Source organism: Parasteatoda tepidariorum, chromosome 3 (genome assembly GCF_982258835.1).
Source record: "Parasteatoda tepidariorum strain Cologne lab strain chromosome 3, Ptep-v5.0, whole genome shotgun sequence".
NCBI lineage: Eukaryota > Metazoa > Arthropoda > Arachnida > Araneae > Theridiidae > Parasteatoda > Parasteatoda tepidariorum.
In genome coordinates, this window is record NC_141757.1 from 116,091,007 (window position 1) to 116,115,463 (window position 24,457).

Consider the following 24,457-nt stretch of genomic DNA (forward strand, 5'->3'; position numbering starts at 1 on the left):
AACTATCAGAAGAAGAGGATGAGAAAATCGAAGATTTACCGCCCAATGTTACTAACAAACAAGCTCTTTCTGCAGTGGACACTGTAATGAGATTTATTGAAAGGCAGCCGAATATGTCAGAGGAGATATTTAAAGCTATAGTCCACTTAGAAAGTGTTATAGAGAAACTTTCTTACACATCTCTAAAGCAAACAACAATTGAATCTTTTTTTAAATGAAATTGTAAAAAGTGTTTTTAGAATAAATATGGAATAGTAAATAAGGTATGTAAAGAGCATCTTTCTTTATTCTACCATCGATAACATGCGATTTTCGATATTTCAAATTTTTTCTCCTCTCCCTTCAAGTTCGAGATATCGAGGTTTGACTGTATTTCCTTAAAATATTCACACATGCAGTCAAATGCTTGTTTATAGAATTTTTTTAAAAACTTTTTCGAAGATTATTTTGATTTAAATTAGAATCTTGATTTAAATCAGATTTTTTATATTTATCAACCAATAATTCGTGTTATTACTTAAAAACAATATTATAGTTAATTCTAAGGAATTTTATACAGAGGAAATTTATCATTTAGATATTTAAGGAAGAGTAAATTAGATTAGATCAGAAAACATTATTAAAAAAAGCAATTAATTATTATTTACTTAATTATCATTGTATTATTGATATACAACAACTACATACTTAATAAGTTTTAAAAGCATTATAAAGCAATAAATTTAAATAAATATAAATCTAAGTAAATGTGGGAATAATTTAAATATATTTATTACCAGCAAATGAGTTTACTTACAGCCAATGGAAAATTTTAATTTCAAAGATTCATGAAATTCTTATGTATTTTTAATATCCTTTTTCAAATTATTTTTTAGCATAATTATTTCTTTGACCTTTCATTATTCATTGGTACAAAACATTCATTACTAATTAAACAGATATTAAAAGAACATACATGCACAAACAGCTATGGTTTAAATTACACTAGTGATTTAAATCATACCAACCCTGGCACATCTCGGAGAGCAATAGCAATTTGAACCATCTTTATAAAAAAAAAAAAAAAAAATTCAATTGTAAAAAACAAATAAGAAGAAAGCTAGTACACCTATGAAAAATGGTAGCAATCAACACATTTAATCTTAAAAAAATTACAAACATAAATTATGTAATATTTCTTTTTAATAAAGATATTTTTATGTACTACTATTTTAAGTAATATTATAATATTAATATAAATTATGTAATATTTTTCAAAGAATGAAATTTCTTCAATAGTTTTCATAAAGCATTTATTAGTAAAGCAATTGCAATGCAAAAGGAGCTTATAGTTTGTTTTAAATAACTTTGAAATGCACAAATAAATAAATAAAAACTTGATTATGAAAAATGAAAAACAACTAAATTATTTATAATGAGTGAAGCAGATAAAAGTATGTATGAAGAACTATACATATATATATATACATAATTAAGATTGATTGTATTATCATAATTTTCTTTAGATCATTTTGAAAGTAGTAAAACCTATACAAAAATAATAATTTTAATATTTTAAACAATTATATAATAAAAGTTGTAATTAATGAAATGAAGCAGGAAAAAGTCAGTTTTAAATTTGCACTGTATGTTAAAAAGTACTGTAAATTTTTAGCCGAATGAAGGGCAACAAATATTATTCAATAATTGAATGAATAAAGTCTTAAATTCTTATAGGTAAATTAGATAATAACCATGTTTTCAAATATGAAGGTAAATTTGGGTATACTATTTTTAATTACTTAATTAGTCTTTTTCTTCTTCTTTTTGAATTAAAGGTGATACAGGAAGAACAAGAAGAAAACTCTGCTTAATTGCTACTTATAAAAAAATGTAATTATTATAAACCTAACTATACTATGAATAATAAATAAATTACAATATTAATTAATTATAATAAACCATTTCTTGTGCAATAATTATGAGTAGCATGGCAGAAATTTTTTAATTTGAATTTCAAAATATATGCTTGATAATATTTTAGGGTTTTAAAATATCCAATTTGCATTTCCCCTATTAATACACACTAAATACATGAATTGGATGCATAAAAAAAAGGGAATTTTCAAGACAATGAAAATTACTTAACATTGATTTCTTTACATTTTTAAGAGATTGTGTACTTAAACTATAATAAAAAAAAATTCTATCTCATACACATTTTTACACGGAATGTATACTCTAAAGTCTACACAAGATTAAATTTTTAATTTAAAAAAAACTTTTTTTTTTTAAAATAACTTTGTTTTTACAAATTTTTAGATTAAGCCACGAACTAATATTTGGGCTAGTTTCAAAAACATTTTTGTAATTTTTTTTTCAAAAAACAATTATGGAATTTAACTTTTCATTTTAACCAAATTTTTTAGAAGAAGCACACAGCGTTTTGCAATAAAAAATGTTTTCTTTAAATTAGCTATAGGCAGTTCTAATAAACAAAACAACTTGACAAAAATATACATGGATATAAATTTAGTGATTATAATAACTATGAAACAGAAATTTTATTTTTTTAACAATTCTTTTCTTGCACAATTTATGAAGTTTACAATACATATTTTCTAAATTCATAAATAAATTTTGTGTCTAAAATAAATATAGAATTTGCTTAGAAATTTCAATTTTGTGGCAAGGACTCAAATATTTTTCTTGCAATAGGTAGTTCTTAAAAGTCAGTAAACATAGCAGTTCGTTTTTTAAAAACTTAAAATGATTGCGGAATAGAAGCTTCAATTTGAGCCATACTTTCAGGTACAAGCTCTAACATTTCTTTTGCAATAGGTAGTTCAGTTTCAATAAAACGTTCATGTTCAGGATTTCTTTCTACATAATCTACAATATATTTATAGCAATCTTTAGACTTTGAGAGATTGTGTAGTTTGCGATTTATATCAGTCTCTATTAACTTGGAATGTAATCTGCCAATATATAACTGGGCCATCAATACTGGTCTGGCATTATCATCAGAAAATACATCTGGGTCCTTACCATCCTTATCCTGAAATGATTTTAGAAAACCATTAAAGTGTGTTATACCTTGCAAAATAAGAGAGTTAATCTTATTCACAGCATGGGCATTGGGATTTTTAGCCATTCTGCACTTGAAATCCATCATTTCGAAATAAATCTCTCCAAGTTCAAACTGTAATTGTCTACAAACAGACAGGTAGTACTGAGGATTGAGTTTCCTTAGAACATCTTCCAGCAAATCGATACGACGTTTGAACATTTTGCAGAGGCGGCCAAGATCCTTCTCGAAATGGGCAAGACATTTAAACAATGTGTTATGATCTTGCACGATTTGTACATGATAATTTGCATACTGATTTAAAGTGTAATGCAATTTCGCAACAGATATGTGATTCACAGCAAATAAAAAGACATTCTTTGCTTCAGTAAAAGTAGTAACATTAATTGGTATCTCCGCCTCCTGATCTGAAATTTCTTTCTCATCCGTTAATTGGAACTTATCGGGAAATAATTTTTCCATCATGTTCTTTGCAAGGTTAATTCCATTACGAGAATCCAGAAGGAGACCAATGCAATATTTTACCCAGAAACACGATATAGCAGCCTTCGTTTGTCGAACTTCATTCCACACATCTTTTTCTTCATCCATTTTCTTTTCATTTAATTCCTTTTCTTTCTTTGCCATGGCATCGGTGGCGCAACATAGCAAATGACGGGCCACAACATACATTTCATTCTTAGTATAATATTGTGACAATGTTGCACAATTGAGAGCCCAATCATTCACATCATAATCACCACTTTCCCTTTGTCTTTTAAGGGTTTCGCGGCAACAACTAGCAGATTTATCATTATCATCCACCGCTTCATATACTTGGGCCATGTAATACAAAGTATGAGTGAAAGTTTTTTCAAAAGTCGACCAATTTCTTTCTGTTGCATTTTCAAGAACAAACATGTCTTCAGTATTGTAGGGAGAAACATCACGAGTCGATTTGTAGCTGTTGTATATAGTCTCTGCTTTGGTAAGATACTCTAATGCTTTACCAACATCCCCACGTTCACTCCATATAATTCCAAGTTGATTCAGTATTTTCAAGGCAAGATGGCAACCTTCAGGTGCCTCTGCAAAGTCTTTAATGTATTCCCAGCTAACATTTAAAGCATCACAACCTGCTGCAATTTCATCAGTCTCTATAGATATTACACCAATTTCAAAGTTAAAGAGTGCATACAAAAGTTTAACTTGTATGTTTCCGTATGACACCCACTTCTTTTCGATTTCGGATGCCAGTTGGTTTAACATTTCTCTTGCACTGTATTTTGAACGATATGGCTCAGCAGGAGGATCATTTTTAGAATTTTTAAGCAATTCTTTGATTATAAGATACCTATCGTGCGCTGAAGTAACCCACACACTAAATTCAGAGACAAACATTTCGAAGGAACGAAAAATTACTCGATAAAACCCACAAGATAGGCTAGTAACTTTACTGGAGCAGCAATATTTAATTGTTTGCTAACTGTTGAAAAAAATTTGTTTACAAAACGATTTAGTTTTGTTTTAGAGCAAAATCGAAGTGAAAGTGTTTGTATTTGACATTGAAGTTGAAGTAACTATTATAAGGTGCTTTTTTGGCAATGCTCCGGAGCGAAATATTAACTGCAGCTGAAACTTTGGTTTGTTTACAAATAGTTAAATGCTCGAGCATCATCATCGTAAAAAAATAAAAAATAGTAATAATTATTATTTTTACTTATGATAATATCCCCATGATAATCCCCCCATTTATTTTGTGTTTATATCCAAGGCTCATAATACTTAAATTTCTTTTTTATTAGATCTCTTGACTTCAAATTATTGTAAATCAAGGATATAAAGGATCGTAGTTTGGATCACTTAATATGTCAGTTATTCTGACAGCTGGAGGCCAAGTTGATGTTTCTGACATTGTTGCATTTGACCCACAAGTTCAAGCAGAACTTGATCCTCTTAATAATGCAACAAATCTTATTAAAACACTGGAAACCGAACTTGATAGAGCCCGATCTGATTTTAGTTGTTTATTGTCTGAAACTTCATCGAAAGTAAACAGTTTGTGTAAAAAGCTTGGATCATGCGCTGAAAAGTCTAAACTTTGTCGGAATTCTCGAATACATGCAAAAAAATGGCTCACTGAAACAAAGAATACAAGTCATCTGGAAGACCAGCGAGTATTATCAGCACACAATGAATCTGAAAAAGCTGTCCATCAGCTTCATCAAGAATTGAAAAAAAGTATAGTTAAATCATGTCTTTCAACCCGGAGAAGTTTGCTTCAATTAAATAATTTAGCAAATCAACATCAGCTTCAACTCTTGCCGTACTTTGAAATGAAAGCTCAGTTTAATCAAATGTTTGAAGAACAAATAAAGAAAGTTCCTCCATTGGAATATAATGATTCAAAAATAAAAATGACTGATGTTGATACGCAGTTTCATTTAGAAAAATCGAGTGAAGAACTTCTTCAACATTGGAAGTTTCAGGATATGCTAGATAATAGAGAAAACAACACTATTCGTTCCAAAGCGTCAATTTCTATGACTTCATCTTATCAAGACAGCTTGTCATCTGAAAATGTATATTTGGAACATTTATTTTTTGAAGATTTGTTTATGGACCTTCCTTCTAGTTTGAAACTAACTCCAGGATTAGTTAATTGCACTGTAAGTCATTCAAGTAACAGTTGCTTTAAGTCTTCACATCATCATTAATTTGAAATAGGATCTTCCATTGAAAATGTAAGCAGCGAGTTATGTCACGAAAGCCCCTCTCATAATAGCTTGCTTTATGAAGGTAAGTCGAATGGCATTGTAAAGAAATGTTAAAACAATGGTAGGAATTGATGAAGCAAATGAATGATGTGATGTGAATAGGCAGTGTTTTCACTACAGCGCGAGAAAGCGAGAATCTCGTATATTTTTTTCTTTTCCCGCATTAAAAAATGATTACCGCGAGAAATTCGCTCATTCTATAAATTAATTTCAAAATTTGCGAATTTCTCTCATTTTGGAAAAAGCTTTGAATTACGCCATTTAGAATAAAATCCGTTTCACTTTTCTTCCTTGATCTTTCATTATTTTCAACATCTGCCCCATTATCTAGCTTCCCTTAAAAAATAGAAGACGTTAAAAATGTCGTTAGAAATCTCACTTAACTTTTTGAAATCTCACCCTGTTTCTGAGAAAGGGTGAGAAATTCTCATCCATTTTTTTCTATGATGAAAACACTGATAGGGATGTGATATCATTTAAAACTACTGATTCTACATCTTCTGTTTTTAATGGTTCACAATTGAATGTTAAATTTTCTGTTTTAAATGCAAACATTTCTGATGATGAAATTTTAGATTCAGAAAGTGTAACTAACAGTGATGAACAGTAATATGTTAGATTATGATCAAATATAATATTTTGATGCCCTGATGGTATTGTCATGTCACAATTTATTATAAAGTATAAAAATTATCATTTGAACTCCAAATGAAATTTTTTAAATAAAATTATTGCTAGAGAGATCAGTCAGAGAAAAGTATAATTCAAAAGGATTAACTATGAAAATAAATGTTAAATTAAGATATTTATAAAAGAAATAACATACGTATAGCCATTTAATTGCAATATTTTAAAGCAATATGTAAAAAGTGCACATTAAAAACTTTAAACCAGCTGGAATTTGTTAAAAGTTAATCTTGTTGCATTATATTTTTAAAACACCTATTATTAAAAAGGCATTCTAAAAAAATAGTAACTGTAAGCTTAAAATTACAAATACATAAATATAATGATAGTAAATCTTTTGTGTTTACTACGAAAGTAGTGCTTTTACAAAGTTATTTTTTATAAAATTTCAGAATTATCCCTTAAACATTTAAATATTTTACCTAAGTTATTAAGCTGAAATCTTTAACGTAATCTTTACAATGGTTATTGTTTTCTTCCGAATGGTACATTATCAATATATTAATGGATTATAAATTGATATTTATGAATTATATTTCTTGTTATATTTTATTGAAATCTTTTAATATGTATAATTTTTATTGTATGTTTTTGTTGTTTTATTTTGCTTCTAGGATTTGTCTAGTACAATCTGTTATTTTTGATTAATAAAGAGATATAAGTAGTTGAATATTTTGAATCATTTTAATTGGTTTGATGTTAGCAAAACTAGCATTTGAAATAGTTCTGAAAGTGTTTTCTTGCAAATTGGCATTGCATATTTAAATACTTTTTAGTCAAGGATGCTTCATGCAGTTTCAGTTTTAATAAGATTATGTATTAATTGTCTAGACCAAACTAGTTGCTAATTGCAATTTTTCATATTTTAATATTCTGATCTTTTTTATCAGAAGATTTTTTAGTAAAATGTAATAAGTTCTAAAAATTAAAATATAGGGTGACCCGGGGTAATTCACAATCACTCTGTTTCTGGGGTAAATAATGATCACCTAAGTTTTATTTTAAAAAAATAATTTTTTTCTAAATTTGAGACATGGACAAGAATGCTTGTACACTTTACTAAGGTATAACTACATTTACTTAATAATAGTTTCTTGTTTAATCTAACAAAATAAGTATCTTTAAACTGCTTTCTGTATTTTCCATTTCAAAGATGGGTTTCAAAAAGTGTACATTTCTGCAAAGATCTCCCTCCTTCTCTTAATAATAAATATTTTGAGTTACTTTCTTTTTCTTTGATATGAAAATAGTGTAAGCTCTTGTTTAATTGTTTCACATCTACTGTAAACATCATAATTGATTATAGGAAACTATATCAAATGTTGCCCCCTACAGATGGGGTAATTATTGATCACTGGGGTAATTCATGATCATTGTCATTTCTTTTCATAAATAGTATTAAAATAAACTAATAAATAACTAATTGTCTTTTCTTAAGTAACAGTTCATATTTTTCAAATGAAACTATAAAATATATTTTAACTCAATTTAATCACAAAATTTGTTTTTAACCGTATGCTAGACAAATGTGTTCCAATTTGTCTTACCTTGCTTCTATCTTAATTTTATGTGTGTACTTTGTTAGAATAATTTTTAAGTTTATAAATTAGCCTAATATAAATATGGTGAGAAATTATAAGCCGAAAAAGGATACAAAGCTTCTAGAAAGCAAAATTAGTTCTAGTAATTAAAATTTCTTAATTAGTAAATTTCTTTTAGTGATTGAAAATGAAAATTTCAGTTTGTGAGCTGTTGATATACCTTACTTAACTTTACACTCTCCCTTAATGAAGTTACAAAATCCAGCAAAAGTAACCCATGTGGGAACTCTTTCTTATATTCCAGCAGAACATGAGAATAAGTTAGCTGCTTGCCTAAAATGTATGGCAGGATACAAAGATTTTTGGAAAATTTCAAGTGCTAACCTTTATTTTTGCTTTTTAAATAAATCGTTTTATTAGCTGCTTAAACATATATTTTTGGTTTATTTGTTTGATCTTAATGTTTTATTTGTTAATTACCACTGCATAATTATTTTTAAACAGCCCCATTATTATTAAAACTGGTGATCAGTAATTACCCCAGAAGTGATCAGGAATTACCCCAGAAAGGATCAAGAGAAGGGGTAATTCCTGATCACTAAAAATTTAAAATATTTTAAATTCTAATTAAATTTTCAAACAAAACAAGGTAGCCTGGGACTCATCTCATATAGCCTCAAACTTCCAGTAAATATTATAATTCTATCTTGAATAGTTTTCTTACAAAATAGATGTTTGTATTTTTTGATCAGGAATTACTCCAGGTCACCCTATTGTATTAAGGATTTTTTATGCCTTTTAATTGCATTGGGTACAAAATTCAAATCACAAATAAAAAGTTACTTATTATTATAAATTTTTATATGCACAGATTGTTAAGAAAGAACACAGTTAGATTGATGTTAAATGCTTATTAGAGAACGCTTTCAAGATTAGAGAAGAAATTATGTCTAAGAATTCACTGTTTACAGGAAAGTTTATCATGTTTTTTTCTTTTTATTGGGGTTTCTTAGAAGAGCTTGATTTTTTTCCCTTGACACCAGAGTATCTTTCATTGTTGTTAAGAAATGAACGAGTCTTGGGAAAAAATCTTCCCCAAACAACTTGGAGTGTCTCATCGTCGGGGTTTAAAAATATTATAAAAGAACTAAATGAAACAATGCTTGACCAGTTATATTTGATAGGGTTTTAATTTTTTTTTTACATCTCAATACTTATATAATTTGTGTATCAAATCTATTTCTGAGACACTTAATCATTTGAAAAAATTTTTTGAAGAATTTTGAAGAAGTTTTCTCAATATAACTTCTTTTGCTTAACAACTGACTAGGGAGGACTCTGTCTGTTATAGTTCACAATCGACTATGTCAGTTCACCGGAAAAAAATTTAAAAAAATATTTTAAATTGATTCAAATCAAATACTTTTTTAAATGTGTGAAACGGTCATATTTTATTTTCAAAATTAAAATTCTGAAAAAGCAAATAACTCACTTATAGGCAATTTATTAATGAACTTTTTTTTCTAGTTTTAAGGTAATATTTTTTTCTAATGGCGGGCACTTGGGTTCATTTCCCATCGGTCTCAGAATTGCTACTCTGTTATCGTTACCCAGTGGGCACCTGTGGCTAAGCCACTACGGTGGAGTAGCGTCGCCCCGTCATGCAACCAAAAACCTGTTTATAGGGCTGGTTACATTAACACAATCGCAGAGAAGAAAGGACATCTCACAGAGAGAGAATGTTACATCCATGCCTACAGTGGGATTCAAACCCACAGACACTGGCCCCGTAGTCCAGTACAATAACCACTAGAACAGTGATTGGTGTTTTAAGGTAATATAATATTGTTAGTAATAAAATTTATATAATTATGTCCACAGATGAACACCATGCGAACGATAATCATAAAATTAAATATTTTTATACTTCACATTCTCTTCCAATTATAATTGCTATTGTTATATCATATCGTAACATTGTGTGTATTTGTCATATAAACATAAGAACTGACTTTTTTCTTTTGAAGCAAGAAAAAAACTTGGTCATGAGCCTATAATTAATGTACAGTATATACAATATATAGAATGAGTAAAAATGTGGAAGGTTTGAACACATTTATCACTTATAATGCTTCAAATTGAATCAATATTACCAAACTAATGTACAGTCATTATAAATAAATTAAGAAATTTAAAAGGCTGAACTTATTTAAGATGCTACAATTAGTGCTACAAATGGCAATTAGAAAATTGCCTGTTTCAAAATAATTATTGCATTGATTTATCAAATCCTGCAAAATAAGAAAATAAACAAATTTATATATAACTCTTTTATTTATATCTTAAGTATAGCTACTGTTTATTTTTCAACACCACATATATCTAAGTACATGATGTTCTAGTATTTTGCTGAAGTAAGTACAGATGTTCTAGTATTTTGCCAGCTTACTGATCCATTTTGCAAAAAACTCAGTTGCCTATCAATTGCACGTATGCTCTTTGGTTAAGAATATTTGTTCTTTTCTTTGAAATATCTGCAGCTTAAAGTTTCGGACGTATACAGAAGTGGTAAGTTAATACCGCAGTGGAAAAAGACTGCGGAAGAGATTATAGGTTTCTTCCACCCTAAGTGTAAGAAATTCTTTTTAAAATATAAATAGATATACTATTTTAAAATTGTTTATAACTGCACAGTCTAGTTTAATTAAAATATTAATTTCTTGGCTCTTCAATTTATCATTTTTAAATAAGGGAAAATTAAAGAGCTATGATTGGAAAGAAAAATAAATGTAACAAATTTTTAAAAAAATTAAATCAACTGGTTCCATTTTTTTTTTTCTCTAGACCTAATCATGAGATTATTGCATTATAATTTATAAAATAAACTAAAAAATTTTTAATTATGAAATTTCTTCATAGAAATTTTGTTTATGAATTATTGAAAAATTATACATAGTTTTGAAAAAATCTTATTTTCCTTTTTAAATTTAAATTTGATTTTTCTCTTTTTAAAAAAAATAACTTTTTTTTAAAAAATTCATTTCTTGGGAAATAAAATACTTCTCCAATAGCAACTGGATTTGAATATTACTATTGCTTGTCAATGATTTAAGAAATTAAATTATTTTATTGATCTTAACATTTAAACGTCTCATAAATAATAATAAAAAATTATTTTCGAATTGAGAGGGGACGTTTATTTCTGTTTGATGTGTGTAGATGGCGACATTATATACTGGTTATGCCCACGGTTAAATTAATATTTTTCGTAAATGCTATTTTGATCTTTTAGTATCTGGCATTAAGGCTTTTGCCGCTATTTTAACCTTTATATTAGTGGCAACGAATGTATTGCATTTATTTATATTTTTGTTTTCAAGTTTTGGTCCTCCGCATGTTCAGATAATTTTTTATTTATATTGTGGTATAATTCATTATGCAGGTATGATTATGCTTGACTCTTTAAATGTTAGAATATTAAAACGAAACCTTTCTTTTTATCTGAGAAGGATTTAATTTTAAGATATGACTGTTAGTTAATAATGTGTAATAAAATTATTTTCCTTCTCTCTCTCTCCGAGGTTGTGTGGTGTCGGAGTGCAGCTCTAATGTAATGTAATTATAGTACGGCTCTAGTCTAGAATCGAGGGTTCCTTGGTTTAGCAATAATTTTCTTTCAGTGTTGCTGAAATCAGATTTCTGGTTATCATGATGTATTTCGTGATCTTTGCTTTCGATGACATCACCTTCTGGTTACCGCAACTTCTGTTTACATTTATTAGATTGGTTTTAGGGGAATGTTTCAGTATCGTGATCGGTCACGCCATCTACAATCGCTAAGGCGCTAAATTGATTTTAAACAGGAAAAATTAAAAAATAAAGAAAAAGGGTTTGCTTGGGGGTGGCTACCAGTTATACCCTTCGAGTTGGTCCCTTTCTATATTTTTTCGCAGGCCGCTACCGGGATCAGATCCGTAAATCTGCCCGGTTTTTGGTTTATTTACATATATATTTGTTAATCTGGAACTCGCCAAAAATGATAGGGGTAACGATTGTAAACTATTACATAAAGTACTGACATGTCTTCTTTCTATAAAAATAGTTATTTAGTTAGAGGTTTTATTAATTCCGAGTTATTTAATGCTTATTGTGTTACATAAAAATTTGTAGCATGTGAAAAACTTATATATTTTTATAAACTTCAATTAAGATATTGCCAATTAATACGTCAAATGTCAAATAGAGGCTAATATCCAAAGTTTCATATTGACACTTTTCATCGGAAAAAGGATAATTTTAACTTTTTAGTGCACCTAGAAATTGATACAAAAATGTAAGTATTGTGAAAAATATTTGCTACAAATTGTATTGATTTTTAAGATTAATGGTTCAAAAGTTTCTTTCATTCTTCATATTTATTATAGTTAATCTATGTAAATAACTGTGGAAAATGTTGATGTTTCAATGTATTTCAAATTTGTTGACACATTTACGTGCATCTAATATTTTTTTTGGAATATTATGAAATTACTTAAGATTTAACACATTCAATATCGAAACAACTTTAAAATTCATCAAAAAATTATATAGTAGTGCATCCTAATATAGCTACATTTTTAATGATAATTAAACTCTGCCTATAAATAGAGTTATTTTTTCCCCCATTCAATTGCATTACCTTGCAACAGCTTCCAAAAATGAGCCAAAATTAGTACATAACCTAACCAGTATCGAGAGCTGGCAGTTTTGTTGCAGAATAAGTAATTTTTATCCATCTTGAAAAATCATTAATTCAACTAAAATGCAGAAAAATTCAGGGAAAATAACACATTTGTATTTGAGGTACCCAGAGGTGATTGTGCTCCAGAAAGAATCTGGATTTTTCTCTAAATGCGATCCGGAAGTTTCCGGAAATCCAAGGTCCAGAAGTTTCAAGAAATCATCGATCTCATTTATGTATAAAAATTCTTTCATATTTTATTTAAAAATATTGGAACTAGAATTTATACTTGGCATCGCTTTCATTTGCAAATATTTTTTCTGGTAGAATAATAAATGTGATGAGACATAAAAGTAAACTTAAACATAATTATTTATTTAAATTAAGCTGCATATAATTTATTTAGAATTTCATGGTTTGAAAATATCAATGATTTCAATTTATGATGACATTAATTTTTTGAAATGCGTCATTAATGATTTTACTCGAGAAATTTTCAGGACTTTTGAGTTGGGTTCAAAATCACCCCTGGGTACCTAACAGTCTAATATATTTTTAAAAAATAATTAGTTTCGTAATAATTTTTATTAAATTTTTTTATTTTCAACTGATATTTTCTAACTGGATTGCTGATCCAATGCTACAATGTGATAAGTCATGGTTGGTGAAGAACAGGGTTCATCAGGAATATAATGACCCCTTGATTAAAACGCTGTTGCTATTTTGTTGGCGACATAATTTTTTTTCTCCATCAAGTTGCATCCTCTTTCATCACCACTCAATTTTCGACTTAATATTGAATGTGTTTTGAAGTTTTTCGCATTTATCAGCATGTATATCATTTATCCACACGTAAAATATATAGCTTAGTAATCAACGTAACTTATTCTTCAAAAAAGACGAAAGAAAATCTTTTCTCAGAAAGACTAATAATTTTATAATCATTTTGTTAAGATTAATATAATAATATTATAATTATTTTATTCCTGCGACAAATTATCTCTCTGAATTGTTGCTTACATTAAAACTTTTATTCTTTGTTATTTGTTGTCCTTTTCTATTACTTTTCCAATTCATAACATTAAGTTTATCAAAACAGAGAAAGTTAAAAGAGAAAAGATAAAAAGTTTCTTTTTTAATGAAATTCAGTTTCCATATTTACATTTATTTAAAGGGTTATTCATAATTCCCTCCAGCGTTTCGGAGCGTTATAGTAAAAAAAAGAAGACGAATATGAAAAAAAAAGAAACATAAGAAATTATTCCGAAACTATTCAAGTTTTACTTACATACATTACAGCTGTTCTATGTGTGAACCCTTGGTCACACGGCATGCATCAATGCAATAGTCCAGTTCCTGTCCGGAGGGAATTATGTTTGACCCTGTATAAATATATTAAATAACCATGATAGTAAAAATTAATCTCAATCACAATTTTTCCTTTGAATTTTCTTTTTTAAATTATTTCAATTTTATTTTTGATTTTTCTTGACAGATTTTTGTTGAAGTTAAAAATACAATTTGAATAGCAAAATAAATATGTGATTTCTTAGATCTTTCAAAATCCTAATTCTCGAATGTCACTCAGAATTATCAATTATGATATTGCCTGTGCAAACCTACATAGGAATAAACCACGGAAACCAAACCTACATGGGAACCTAACCTATGTATGAATCCAAAGATAAATAATTAAGAAAAAGCAGGTTATATAAAAATCCTTTTGATTAAATAAAGCTATAAGCTAGCATGTGATTGTGTTTCTCATATTGTTAAATACTTATGAAATCCTGAGAAAAATTCTTTTCTGTGTGATGTAGTGTAAAAGGGAGTCGTATAATGCAGATTGGTCTGTTGTATCTTTAAATGTATGAATGCCAAATTTGGTGCCAATTGGTTCAGAGTTAAAAATCTGTATGTAGTATATACACATATAAACATTCTGCTTTATTTTCATTTAAAATATATGTTCATTATATATGTTTCAGGCTAAAAGAAAGAAGCATTTGCCTCTCAAGATCAAGACTGAAAATAATGTTAGTTTAAATTCTAATGGTATGGCTTAGCAATATCTTAACTTTTGCAGTAATATTTCACCTAATGTATACACTGAACTGTAAACCATGCTCTTAATTTTTAACTGGGTATATCGTTGGCTAACGGCATTTGTTGTTTAAAACTGTAAAAATGAACATAAGACATGCTCATGCTGTGAAAAACAGGTTAAAGTTTTGAGCGACTGTTTTATCATTTTAGAGTAATTTATCTGTGCTTATTTCCAGATTATGTTTACCTTTTATAATATGTCTCTAGTCAATGTTTTATCATATAATTTATGTCAATATTTTATTTCGTATAAAATAAAAATGAAAAAACTGAACTTTTAAAATTTGAAAACTTAATTTTTAAAGCTGAAGAACTTAAACTTGCTGTAAGTTATAACTTCCAATAAGTGGGATGATTTAGTGGGTTCCACAGAACAATTCTACTGATCATTTTTAGTTTCAACCAATTACTTTCAGGTGAAATCCCTATAATACAAGAATGTATGTAAATTTTTATTTTGTTTTGTCTAAATTTATAAAGTTTGAGCTTAAAATCTGATTTATACTTCACTATCTTGTTGTTGTCGACTTATTCCCTTGGTCAGCCGCAGGCTAGACCAAGTCGATGAGCTCGAAAGTCTTCAGGAAATCAAATACAAGTAAGGGACCAGAGTAGAGATCTTTCTTTTCCAGACTAAGACAGTGCAAAATGTGATCGGGAGAAGCCTGTGCAGAGTTGCACATCGTGCACGTTGAATAGGTCTTTCGCCCAAGCTCAAAAGAGAGACACCTGATGTGTCCACTTATGAGCCTACTTATAGTGGACTGTATGGCTCTGTCAGCCCCTTCTATGGTAAGTGCCCCACCAGGAGTCTGTCCATTATACCAAGAGTGGGCCGGAGGGATGTTCCATAGTTGTTGGTTAGTGGTTCTGATCTTGGAGCAAATCTCAGGGAAGGTCAAAGGTCGACTTGAAATTGTGCTATCAGAAGCTCCCTGCTTGGCCAAAAGATCAGCATTTTCATTATCAAAGAGGCCTATGTGAGAGGGAATCCATTGAATGAAGATTTTACGTCCATGAGAGAGTTGTTTAATTTTATTAAGTATAGAGACAGATGTCTTGTCGCCAGCCTTATTCCAGTTACTTAAGTGCTGTATGGCACTACGACTATCGGATAAGATCCAGATATTAGTGGATGATGTTATAGACCCAATAGCGTTGAGTGCCTCTTCGATGGCAATTAGCTCAGATCTAAAAACAGAGCAGAAGTCTGGATTCTTTATCGTAAGTTTTCTAGAAAAGTCAGGAGGCTTAATGAAAATTCCGCTACCACAAGAACCACATTCGTCTTTGCTGCCATCGGTATAGATGAGAATATCTGTGGCTGGTATTTAGTTAATTATTTCAAGAGCAAGTTGGTGTAAGTAATCAGGCAAGTCTTGCTTTTTGTTAATATGAGCTCCAAGATCAGGCTGGAAATGTACCCCTGGAAAGCCCTCCATGGGATTAAAGATTTTTCTCACGGAGTGACTCTCAACATTTATACTTAGTAAATCCATCAGGTGAAAACGAGAAAAAAGGCTGTCTCTTTTTAATCTTTGTTTGTTTGTCCAATTACAGAAATAATTTGCAGTGCGGTTAAAAACACCAAAACTGTAAAGCTTGTTAAAATACCTAGCCAGTAACTCATTCTTTCTTAGCTTTAATCACTATCTTGTTACGTATAGTAGTTGATAGTTACATGTAGTAGTTGCATAAAGTAATCTTGTTACATATTGCAACATTTCACATGATTTGAAAGCATTAATGTGATTCATTGATGATAATTCCACTTTTAAAAAATTGATTCTGAAATATTGTTGGCGTGCAAAAGCTTGGAAATTATTTAAAAATGGTTAAGTTAAACTTAAATGTATTTTTGTATTTCATATGTCTCCAAAATATTTTTCAGTTGCCACCTGTAAATCCAACAGTATTAAATATTTTAATAAAATAAATGATTAATCCTTTCGCAACGGGAAGCGCGAAAGTACGCTTACCACTGAGGCTGGCAGTCTCTCCAGGGCCGAAGGGGTTTTTGCTGTTAAGCCTAATTCCATGAAATTACCGAAATATCAACGCGTTGTTTAATATTGTTCTGTAGTGTATTTAAATGACATATGCTTTATATATTTCTATGGATATTTTATTCAAGTTATTTCTTGTTTAACTATATATTTTACACATTTAATTTTCTATTGTACTTATCATTTAATAGCATTTAACATTACATATCTGAAATATAAGACTTAAAGTTCTTTTTTCGTATGAAAATTTTTAAAACAGGGATCTACAAGATCTAACTATCCACTAAAAACTAAACCGAGAATCGAAAGTAGCGAAAATAAACCTCCCCTGATTACTGTAAACAAGTACCACATGCAAATTTAAAGAGCCGTCATAAAACATTCCTTCCCCCTCCATACCTTCCCTCTAAAAACCATGTGAATGTACTCTCATCTTGAGTAGAAGGTCAAATCTACATGTATCTGGAACCATATGGACATACAATGGCATCTTTTGGAAGAAATTGTATTTTTTAAAACGTTCCAAAACACAAATGAGTGACGGCCGGGGGTGAACGAGAAAACTCTCTGGCACATGGGTGTGTCGACCGGGAAGTGAGCGCGTCTCTTGCTGGCACGTATATGTGAAAATCGGCACGAAAGGGTTAAAGCAAAGATGTTCAAGGTTTATTTATGAACTTCACAAGTGGGGAAAAATTATCAGCGGAAGTGTCAAATGTATTTGCAGCTGCGGAACCATTTCTCATTTTTCTTTTTCCTCTTCCCTGGTCAAGTTTTTTCTTATTTAAACGGTTTTATTGATCATTAATCCTTTTATTTTACTATGTTGGATAATCACTAGTAGAATAGATGGGACTTAACTGTATTTATGAACATTTGAGGTGTGAATGTGTATAAAATTTTAAGAATCTTTGTATTTTATTTCACTAAATATCTTGATGGTGTAGTATTTTTTTGTTATGTGTATGTCCTAAATTACATGAAAAAGCTAATTAATTTCCTTTTTTTTTTGTGCTGTAAAATATTTTATAATTTATTTTAAATAAAACTTATATTTGTTATTTGTATTCATAATTGAATTTATGAATTTCAGAAAAACAATCTTCAAATCCAAATAAAATAAAAGATAAAAATAAGAAGACTAAGAAAAGAAAACGGCTTATTATACGCAATTTGTCTTTCCAGGTTAGTTCATAATTTTATATTTCATTTTAGTATTATAATAGGTTTTTTCTTATTTCTTTTTTATTACTTTTTTTGAAGATTAAATGAATCAAATAGCTTGATGGATTTTATCTTCAATACTAAAATATATTGTTTATATCCAAAATTTTTTGTTTTGAAAGTAAATTTTTACTGACAAGTTGGCTATCAATTCCTTTTGAGGGCAGGGTGATACTCTGACTATCAAAAGCTGGGCTGAGATCGGCAGCGAGCGCATCATTAACATAACGCAATTAAATTTTATTCAAGGTGTTTTGTTCAAGAGAAAATACCCCAATTTAAAAAAGTATTTTGAAAAAAAAAATTCAGATAGACCTTCACTATGTTTAAATTTGCAATCGGAATTTATAATTATTTGTACTAATTACCGCATCATTAACAGTGTTGATAATTTATCATTCTATAAATATACATTTCTCATCATGCTATTACTTTTGACTAAATATTTACCCCTGTGCATTACAACTATTTTTTAAAAGATTTGTATAATTTTTATTTATTATAATTTTTTTCCTGATTTTTCTGAAAGGATTTTCTTTTTCCAGACAGGGTTTCATTTATTTGACACTTTAATAACTGGGTCGGTTATGTTAAAGAGTTTTATTTTTAAAAGAACTATGTATTTTTTAATAATTCTTTTTAATAAATAAACTTTCTATTATTCACATAAATACTTTAAATCTGAATGTAATAATATGGAAAAAAAATTTCTCATGTCATTTTTAAAATTTTTTTAGTATAGTGCTAATGTGAATCTTTCAAACTTTAAATAAACATAAATAAAAATTTTTTAAAGCGTTTATATTTAATTAATTAATGTGAGTACTTTGATTACTTTTGAGTAATATTTAATCTTGATATATTATGAATCTTGAGTAATCTTGAGTAGTATTTAATCAAATTAATTTGATTTTTAAATAAATTAATTTAAGCAACTTTTAAGGTTGTGTCATAATGTTTCTAAAAAGTACTTATAGTAAAATTGAAAATCATCAACTCCATGACCATGTTCTGTTAAGTTTTAAAATTGGTTAAACAATGTAATTATCGAATGCGGGAAGTTTCTTTAACTTCATATTTTTCTCGTTAACTTTGTGTATTTGTTACAACTTTTTGCTTTACTTACTTTTTAAAATTTTAGATTTAATTTTTTTAAAGGTTTTTTTTTGTCACTAGTGTAAACAATTTTTTTTTTTTATGTAGTATGCTTTTGTTCTTTATTGTAATTCTATTTTCAAAATACATTTTTTTATTAAAAAAAACATGTTCAATAAAGAGTATTCCAAATCCATTTAAAATATTTCCAATATCTATACTCTTATTTAATTCTGAACTATATTAATGAGCATTGTACTAAAACCCCCATTATGTTAAAGAAATGACAAATTTTTTTTAAAGATTTATTATTAATCATTAGTAGGGAAACATACCTTTACTATGTAATGCTGATAAAATAACTGAATCTCTGAATTCTGTGTTTATAAACACAAGTTAACTTGATGAGAAATAATCAAACAAACATGTAACACACAAAAAGTGTTACACTTACTAGTGTTGACCTCACTTCTGGTCCCCACACCGCTAACCTTAATTGGTGACAACATTTATGTAAGCAAAGCCTTTTATTGGTACCCTTTTGTATTTTCTGAAAATTTCAGTAGATAGCAGCACAAATCATTAGTGGGAAAATCACTTTCTATTGATATTTAAACATTAATTAATTCTTTTTGAAGGGTTAAATACATTAATAACCTTAAGATTTTTTTAATGTTTATTCACACATTAAGTTGAGTTGCAAAATATAAATGTGAGTACATTTAAAATCTTCAGCTAAATTTTTTTTAATTATTTTTTATTTTATCATGATAGCATATTTATAAAATAAAAGTGGATTTATTTGGATTATTTATCGAAAATATTTATTAATAGTTGAAAAAAGTTTCTGTAAAATTCTTTTTTATTTAGTTGCTTTTAATTTCTGGTTTAAAATATGATAGTCTTTTGTTTTACATAAATACATAAACTTAAACAACCTGATTTACAAAGGCAGATTTGCTTTTTTCCTTCAAAACCTCAACAAATATATAACTTTTGATATCATTGGTTCCGTTTTTATGTAGGTTCTATTTTTATGTGCGCCTTTTGTGGTCGCTACTTAATTTTTTTAAATGAGGTAAGGAGGGTGAAAATTGAAAATTAATAATACTTTTAAAGATGATGATTTGATTAGTATATGGATTTATTTGATTAGTATATTGATAAGTAGAGCCGCTGATTTAGTTTTTTTTCCTTATAAACCTATTTAAAAAGATCCCCCCCCCAAGAAAAGTTTACTTATTGAATCTGCTGTTATCGATAACTCATTTTTTTACGGGGAATAAAGGAAGTGTATGTTCTTTGCTAATTTCTGTTGAAATTTAATTTGATTACAAACTTGATGTTTGTATTTTTAATATTGTAAATATTTTTTTGTGAATATTTTCAATATAGTGAATATTTTTTTAAAATATAAAAATAAATTTTAATTTATTAAAAGTGAATAAGCTGTTTTAAATCATATCTCTGTACACCATAAATGTATCCATTGTTGTTGAAATGATTTATTTTTGAAACATATTTTATTTTTTCATTTTAAGGTATCATCTGATGAATTACAAGAAACTTTTTCTAAGTTCGGAAATGTTGTAAACGTAAACATTCCTTTAAAAGAAGGTAATTATTTTATTATGTACAAGTGAAAATTAAGCTTTTCAAGTAAACATTGAATTTAGGTAAATGTCTATCTTGAGCTAACATTTATTATAAATTAGGTTTAATTATGAAATCTTTATAAAACTCTAAATTTTTAAAATAAATTTCTTACTTACTTTCTTCCTTATACTACAGACTGTGTAGGATAATGTCCTCCCTAACAGTTCTTTTCCAGAGCCACTTACCTCGTGTTTTGGTCTTGGAAGTCTCTATTCAACCTGATCAATACATCTCTTCTCCGGTCTTCCCTATTTTCTCTTCTGTTAGTCTTTAAAAATCTCATTTATGCACCTGCTGTTGTCCATTGTTTCTAGAGGTTTCCAACTATTGAATTCTATTTGAATCTACTTTCCGTCTACACGCAAGGTTTCATTCTTTACTTTATCATAACCATTTTATGTCTAAACCATTCTAAACAACCATTAAAGTCCTTAAAAAAATGCAACAAGCATCTTAAAATTTGGAATAGGGTAATAACTTTTATGATTTATTTATTGTCAGCAGTTTCATCTGTTTATTTTTTTTACATCTTATAGTAGTTATTTCTTCTAAAAAATATTTCTTGTCAGTATAAAATTGTAAATTTATTGGTAAACATTTGAAGTATGTAAAATTAGATCAAAAGGAAGTAAATCTAACTTAGAAACAATGCAAAATACTTTTCAGAAATTTTTTGAAAAAAAAAAAATTAAAATTCTGTCATTATGAATTGTAAACTAAGTCAATATTGACTGCCTATTTATTATTACACTGACTTTGTATTTATTTTATTTTCCCTTTATTCTATACTTTTTATTATAATTAGAATTATAAATTTTACTTTATTATACTTACTATTTCTGCTATATTTTTTCATTTTGATGTATTTACAATCTATGAGGAAATGTGGAATTTTTATTCGATGTTCTTTCAAATCTGAAATCAGTTTAATCATGCTTATCTTGCTTTTGATGGTGCATACATTAATCACAGCTATTAAAATTTTAAAACTGATCTTATTTTTCGTTTTATAATTTGAACTAAAAGTTTTAGCTTTATTTGCATATTAATGATTCAACTTAGTTTTATGTATACTTAAATTTATTTAAAAAAAATCAGAATAAAATATCTTGATTCAGATTGTGATCATGCTGTTTTCTTATTTGTAAGTTGGATGTAAAATTTTATACTATTTATATTACCTTTCTTTCCTCAATAAAACCCTACTAACTCATGCTATCTATTGTACTATCGCATTGCAAGGGTAATAGAATGCTAGATTACCCTTGAATAATACATTCATACATTCCTTGTGATGAATAGAATTCAAGTATTTAGTAGAACAGTTTATGTGTAAACAAATAAAATTTTATCTTACTCATTCATTGATTGTTCACAATTGTCAAGCCTTAATCATATGGTTTTTATTTTATGTTTTTAGATGGTCGCAAAAAAGGCTTTGCTTTTGTTGAATTTGAGGATTTTAAGTCGTTGATTAAAGCTATGAAAGCTCTGAATAACAAAGAAATTCATGGTAAATCAAGTATAAACCTTTTTTTTACAATAATTTTTTATGTACCATTACTTATGCTGGTGTAAAGTACTTTTTTTATTTTATAATTATATTTTGTGAAAATAATTTTTTATTTATTTTCTCCTTTTTTGTTGTTGTTGATATTACCTTCTATGTTTTGTGTCTGGTAGCACACCAGATTTTGAAAAGTTTTATGCAAACTTCTGAAATAGCCACATATTTTTCTTTTTCATTTAAGAATAACTTTAAATCTGCAATGCCTTAATAATTAAAAAAAAATTAAGGCGAAAAATTGTTTTAATATTTAACTTATGCATTGGCTGAGATAATATATTTTAAATCTTGTTCCAATTTGATCTATCGCAAAATTCTGCTTTTTGTTATAGTTGTAAAATTAAATCTTTTGACTAATAAATGTGATAATAAATCAACCCTTAAATTAATAACTAGCTATAAAGTATTTTTAAACTTTCTAATAGTAAAACTCTGATAGAAAGTAAACATAATATATAAAGTTTTTGTAACTTTTTTTGTTTGAAGAAGATCTAAATATTGGTTTATCAAACTTTGAGTTGGTTATCGACCTTTCAACATTATTGATCCTTTCAAGATAAGTAAGGGAAAATTAAAAAACATTTCATTTCTGTAAAACCATAATTTGAATTATAGCTTAAAGATGAATTTTACTTTTTTTAATAATATTTTTTTGTGATTTATTTTTTGAAAAAGAAAAAAAAATTAAATTGCCAAGTTATATTTGTTTGGAAAACATTCCTGGTGTCCATGCGGCTTGCAAACTTTTGAGAATCGCAAATATACCTTTATAGTTTTTATCACAAAATATCATACTGATGTTGATGCATTTGGTGTAACTTGAATAATTTAATTTTATTCTAAATTTTAAATATTTATCATTGTCTAGTTTGGTTGTATAGTTGAATTCAATTAAAAAGAAAAACATATTTTTTTTTGTGATTGGTATTCGAATATTAAATTTTTTAACTAGTTGAATTATACATTTTTAATATTTTTCAAAAAGGAAAAAAAAAAAGATGGTTTAGAGACTAAATTAATGATTTGTTTTATAAATTGTCATATGCTGTGAATCATGAAGGAAATAATCAACAATTCTAAATGTTTGTGCAGAAAAACAATTCTGAAATTGTACATTTGCACTTTTTGTTTAATATGTCATGTTAATTCTTTCATGATAGGTACCTATTCCTGGGAACCTATTTTTTAATATCATTTGCTAGTGACACGCTATATTATGGAGTACATGTGTTATTAGTATAATTTTAAGATGGTTTTAAAAAGTATAAAAAAATTGAGTAACAAGACTAAGAATTTAGATCTTATTTATCATCATATAAATTGTAATAATATTAATATTATGTACCAATGTGTTGCAATATGTATGTGACTATCTGTTTATTCTTAAAAAGCAAAAAATGATTGTAGCTACTGTGAGGATTGGTTAGCTAGTTGCAACATAGTGTGAAATCAATTATGCCATTCAATAGTTTATTTCTTTTTAATTGTGTAAAAATTAATATTGAGTTTATAATTTATCAGTAGATAAAAATTGCGTTACAATTTATTACTTAATTCCAGAGATCCAATCTTTAAATATGGCAGAAAGTGTGATTTTTACTCAGAAATGTATTACATAGAAGATTGTTTACTCATGAATGCAATAAAATATTTTTTTTGGTGCAAAATTCAATTTATTAAACTCAACTATCATTTTTTTTTAGTTATTTTTAAATGTTACTTAAAAAATTGAAAAATTTTAATTTGAAGCATTTTTTGCTTATTGTATGATATTTTTATAGTGTATTTCTTCACATTTTAATCTTTGAGTAAAATCCACTAGACTCAAATAATTAGATATTTATATACCATAAAATTTTCTAAAATGTTAATTGAATCAAACCCCTCTGATGATCAGAGACTGATAGAAGTTGTTAAATTTTAGTAAAAATTTTCAGAAGCCAGCTTTTAGAATTTATGTGCTCTAAAATAAAAAAACTGACTTCTTATAGACAGACTTGAATAACCTTTTGGGTTGTGGGTTATGTGCACA

General features: G+C 27.8%; 3 protein-coding genes across 6 annotated transcripts in view; 2 read left to right on the forward strand and 1 right to left on the reverse strand.

The window, feature by feature from the left end:
- Positions 1–2,524: 2,524 nt before the first annotated feature.
- LOC107448111 (KIF-binding protein) lies at positions 2,525–4,447 on the reverse strand. Its single transcript, XM_016063218.4, has one exon. The coding sequence runs from the start codon at positions 4,445–4,447 to the stop codon at positions 2,744–2,746; it is 1,704 nt and encodes a 567-aa protein (XP_015918704.1). The 3' UTR covers positions 2,525–2,743.
- Positions 4,448–4,621: 174 nt separating this feature from the next.
- LOC107448112 (SH3 domain-binding protein 5-like) lies at positions 4,622–7,180 on the forward strand. Of its 2 annotated transcripts, none has more exons than XM_071184681.2 (2): positions 4,622–4,746; positions 4,852–7,180. In XM_071184681.2, exon 2 carries the CDS (start codon positions 4,915–4,917, stop codon positions 5,761–5,763), a length of 849 nt encoding a protein of 282 aa, XP_071040782.2. In that variant the 5' UTR covers positions 4,622–4,746; positions 4,852–4,914; the 3' UTR covers positions 5,764–7,180. The 2 variants fall into 2 exon arrangements, 1 of the variants encoding a protein (XP_071040782.2); XR_015432715.1 differs by lacking the exon at positions 4,622–4,746 and having other exon boundaries at positions 4,753–5,925; positions 6,286–7,180.
- A 4,177-nt stretch (positions 7,181–11,357) lies between these two features.
- The window catches only part of LOC107448113 (RNA-binding protein 28), a 37,075-nt gene continuing 23,975 nt past the window's right edge, over positions 11,358–24,457 (forward strand). For 2 of the 3 annotated variants that reach the window (XM_087159968.1, XM_016063221.4), the window contains exons 1-5: positions 11,358–11,493; positions 14,760–14,826; positions 17,977–18,068; positions 20,744–20,819; positions 22,279–22,371. In XM_087159968.1, the coding sequence (XP_087016094.1) occupies positions 11,488–11,493; positions 14,760–14,826; positions 17,977–18,068; positions 20,744–20,819; positions 22,279–22,371 (334 nt within the window). In that variant the 5' untranslated portion in view covers positions 11,358–11,487. Of the gene's footprint in view, positions 11,494–11,949; positions 12,385–14,759; positions 14,827–17,976; positions 18,069–20,743; positions 20,820–22,278; positions 22,372–24,457 lie in introns of those variants that run through there. The other variant, XM_071184671.2, reaches the window with a different exon arrangement.

Coding starts and splice junctions, on each gene's coding strand:
- LOC107448111 (XM_016063218.4), bottom strand. CDS start 4,447: ATGTTTGTCTCTGAATTTAGTGTGTGGGTTACTTCAGCGCACGATAGG.
- LOC107448112 (XM_071184681.2), top strand. CDS start 4,915: ATGTCAGTTATTCTGACAGCTGGAGGCCAAGTTGATGTTTCTGACATT.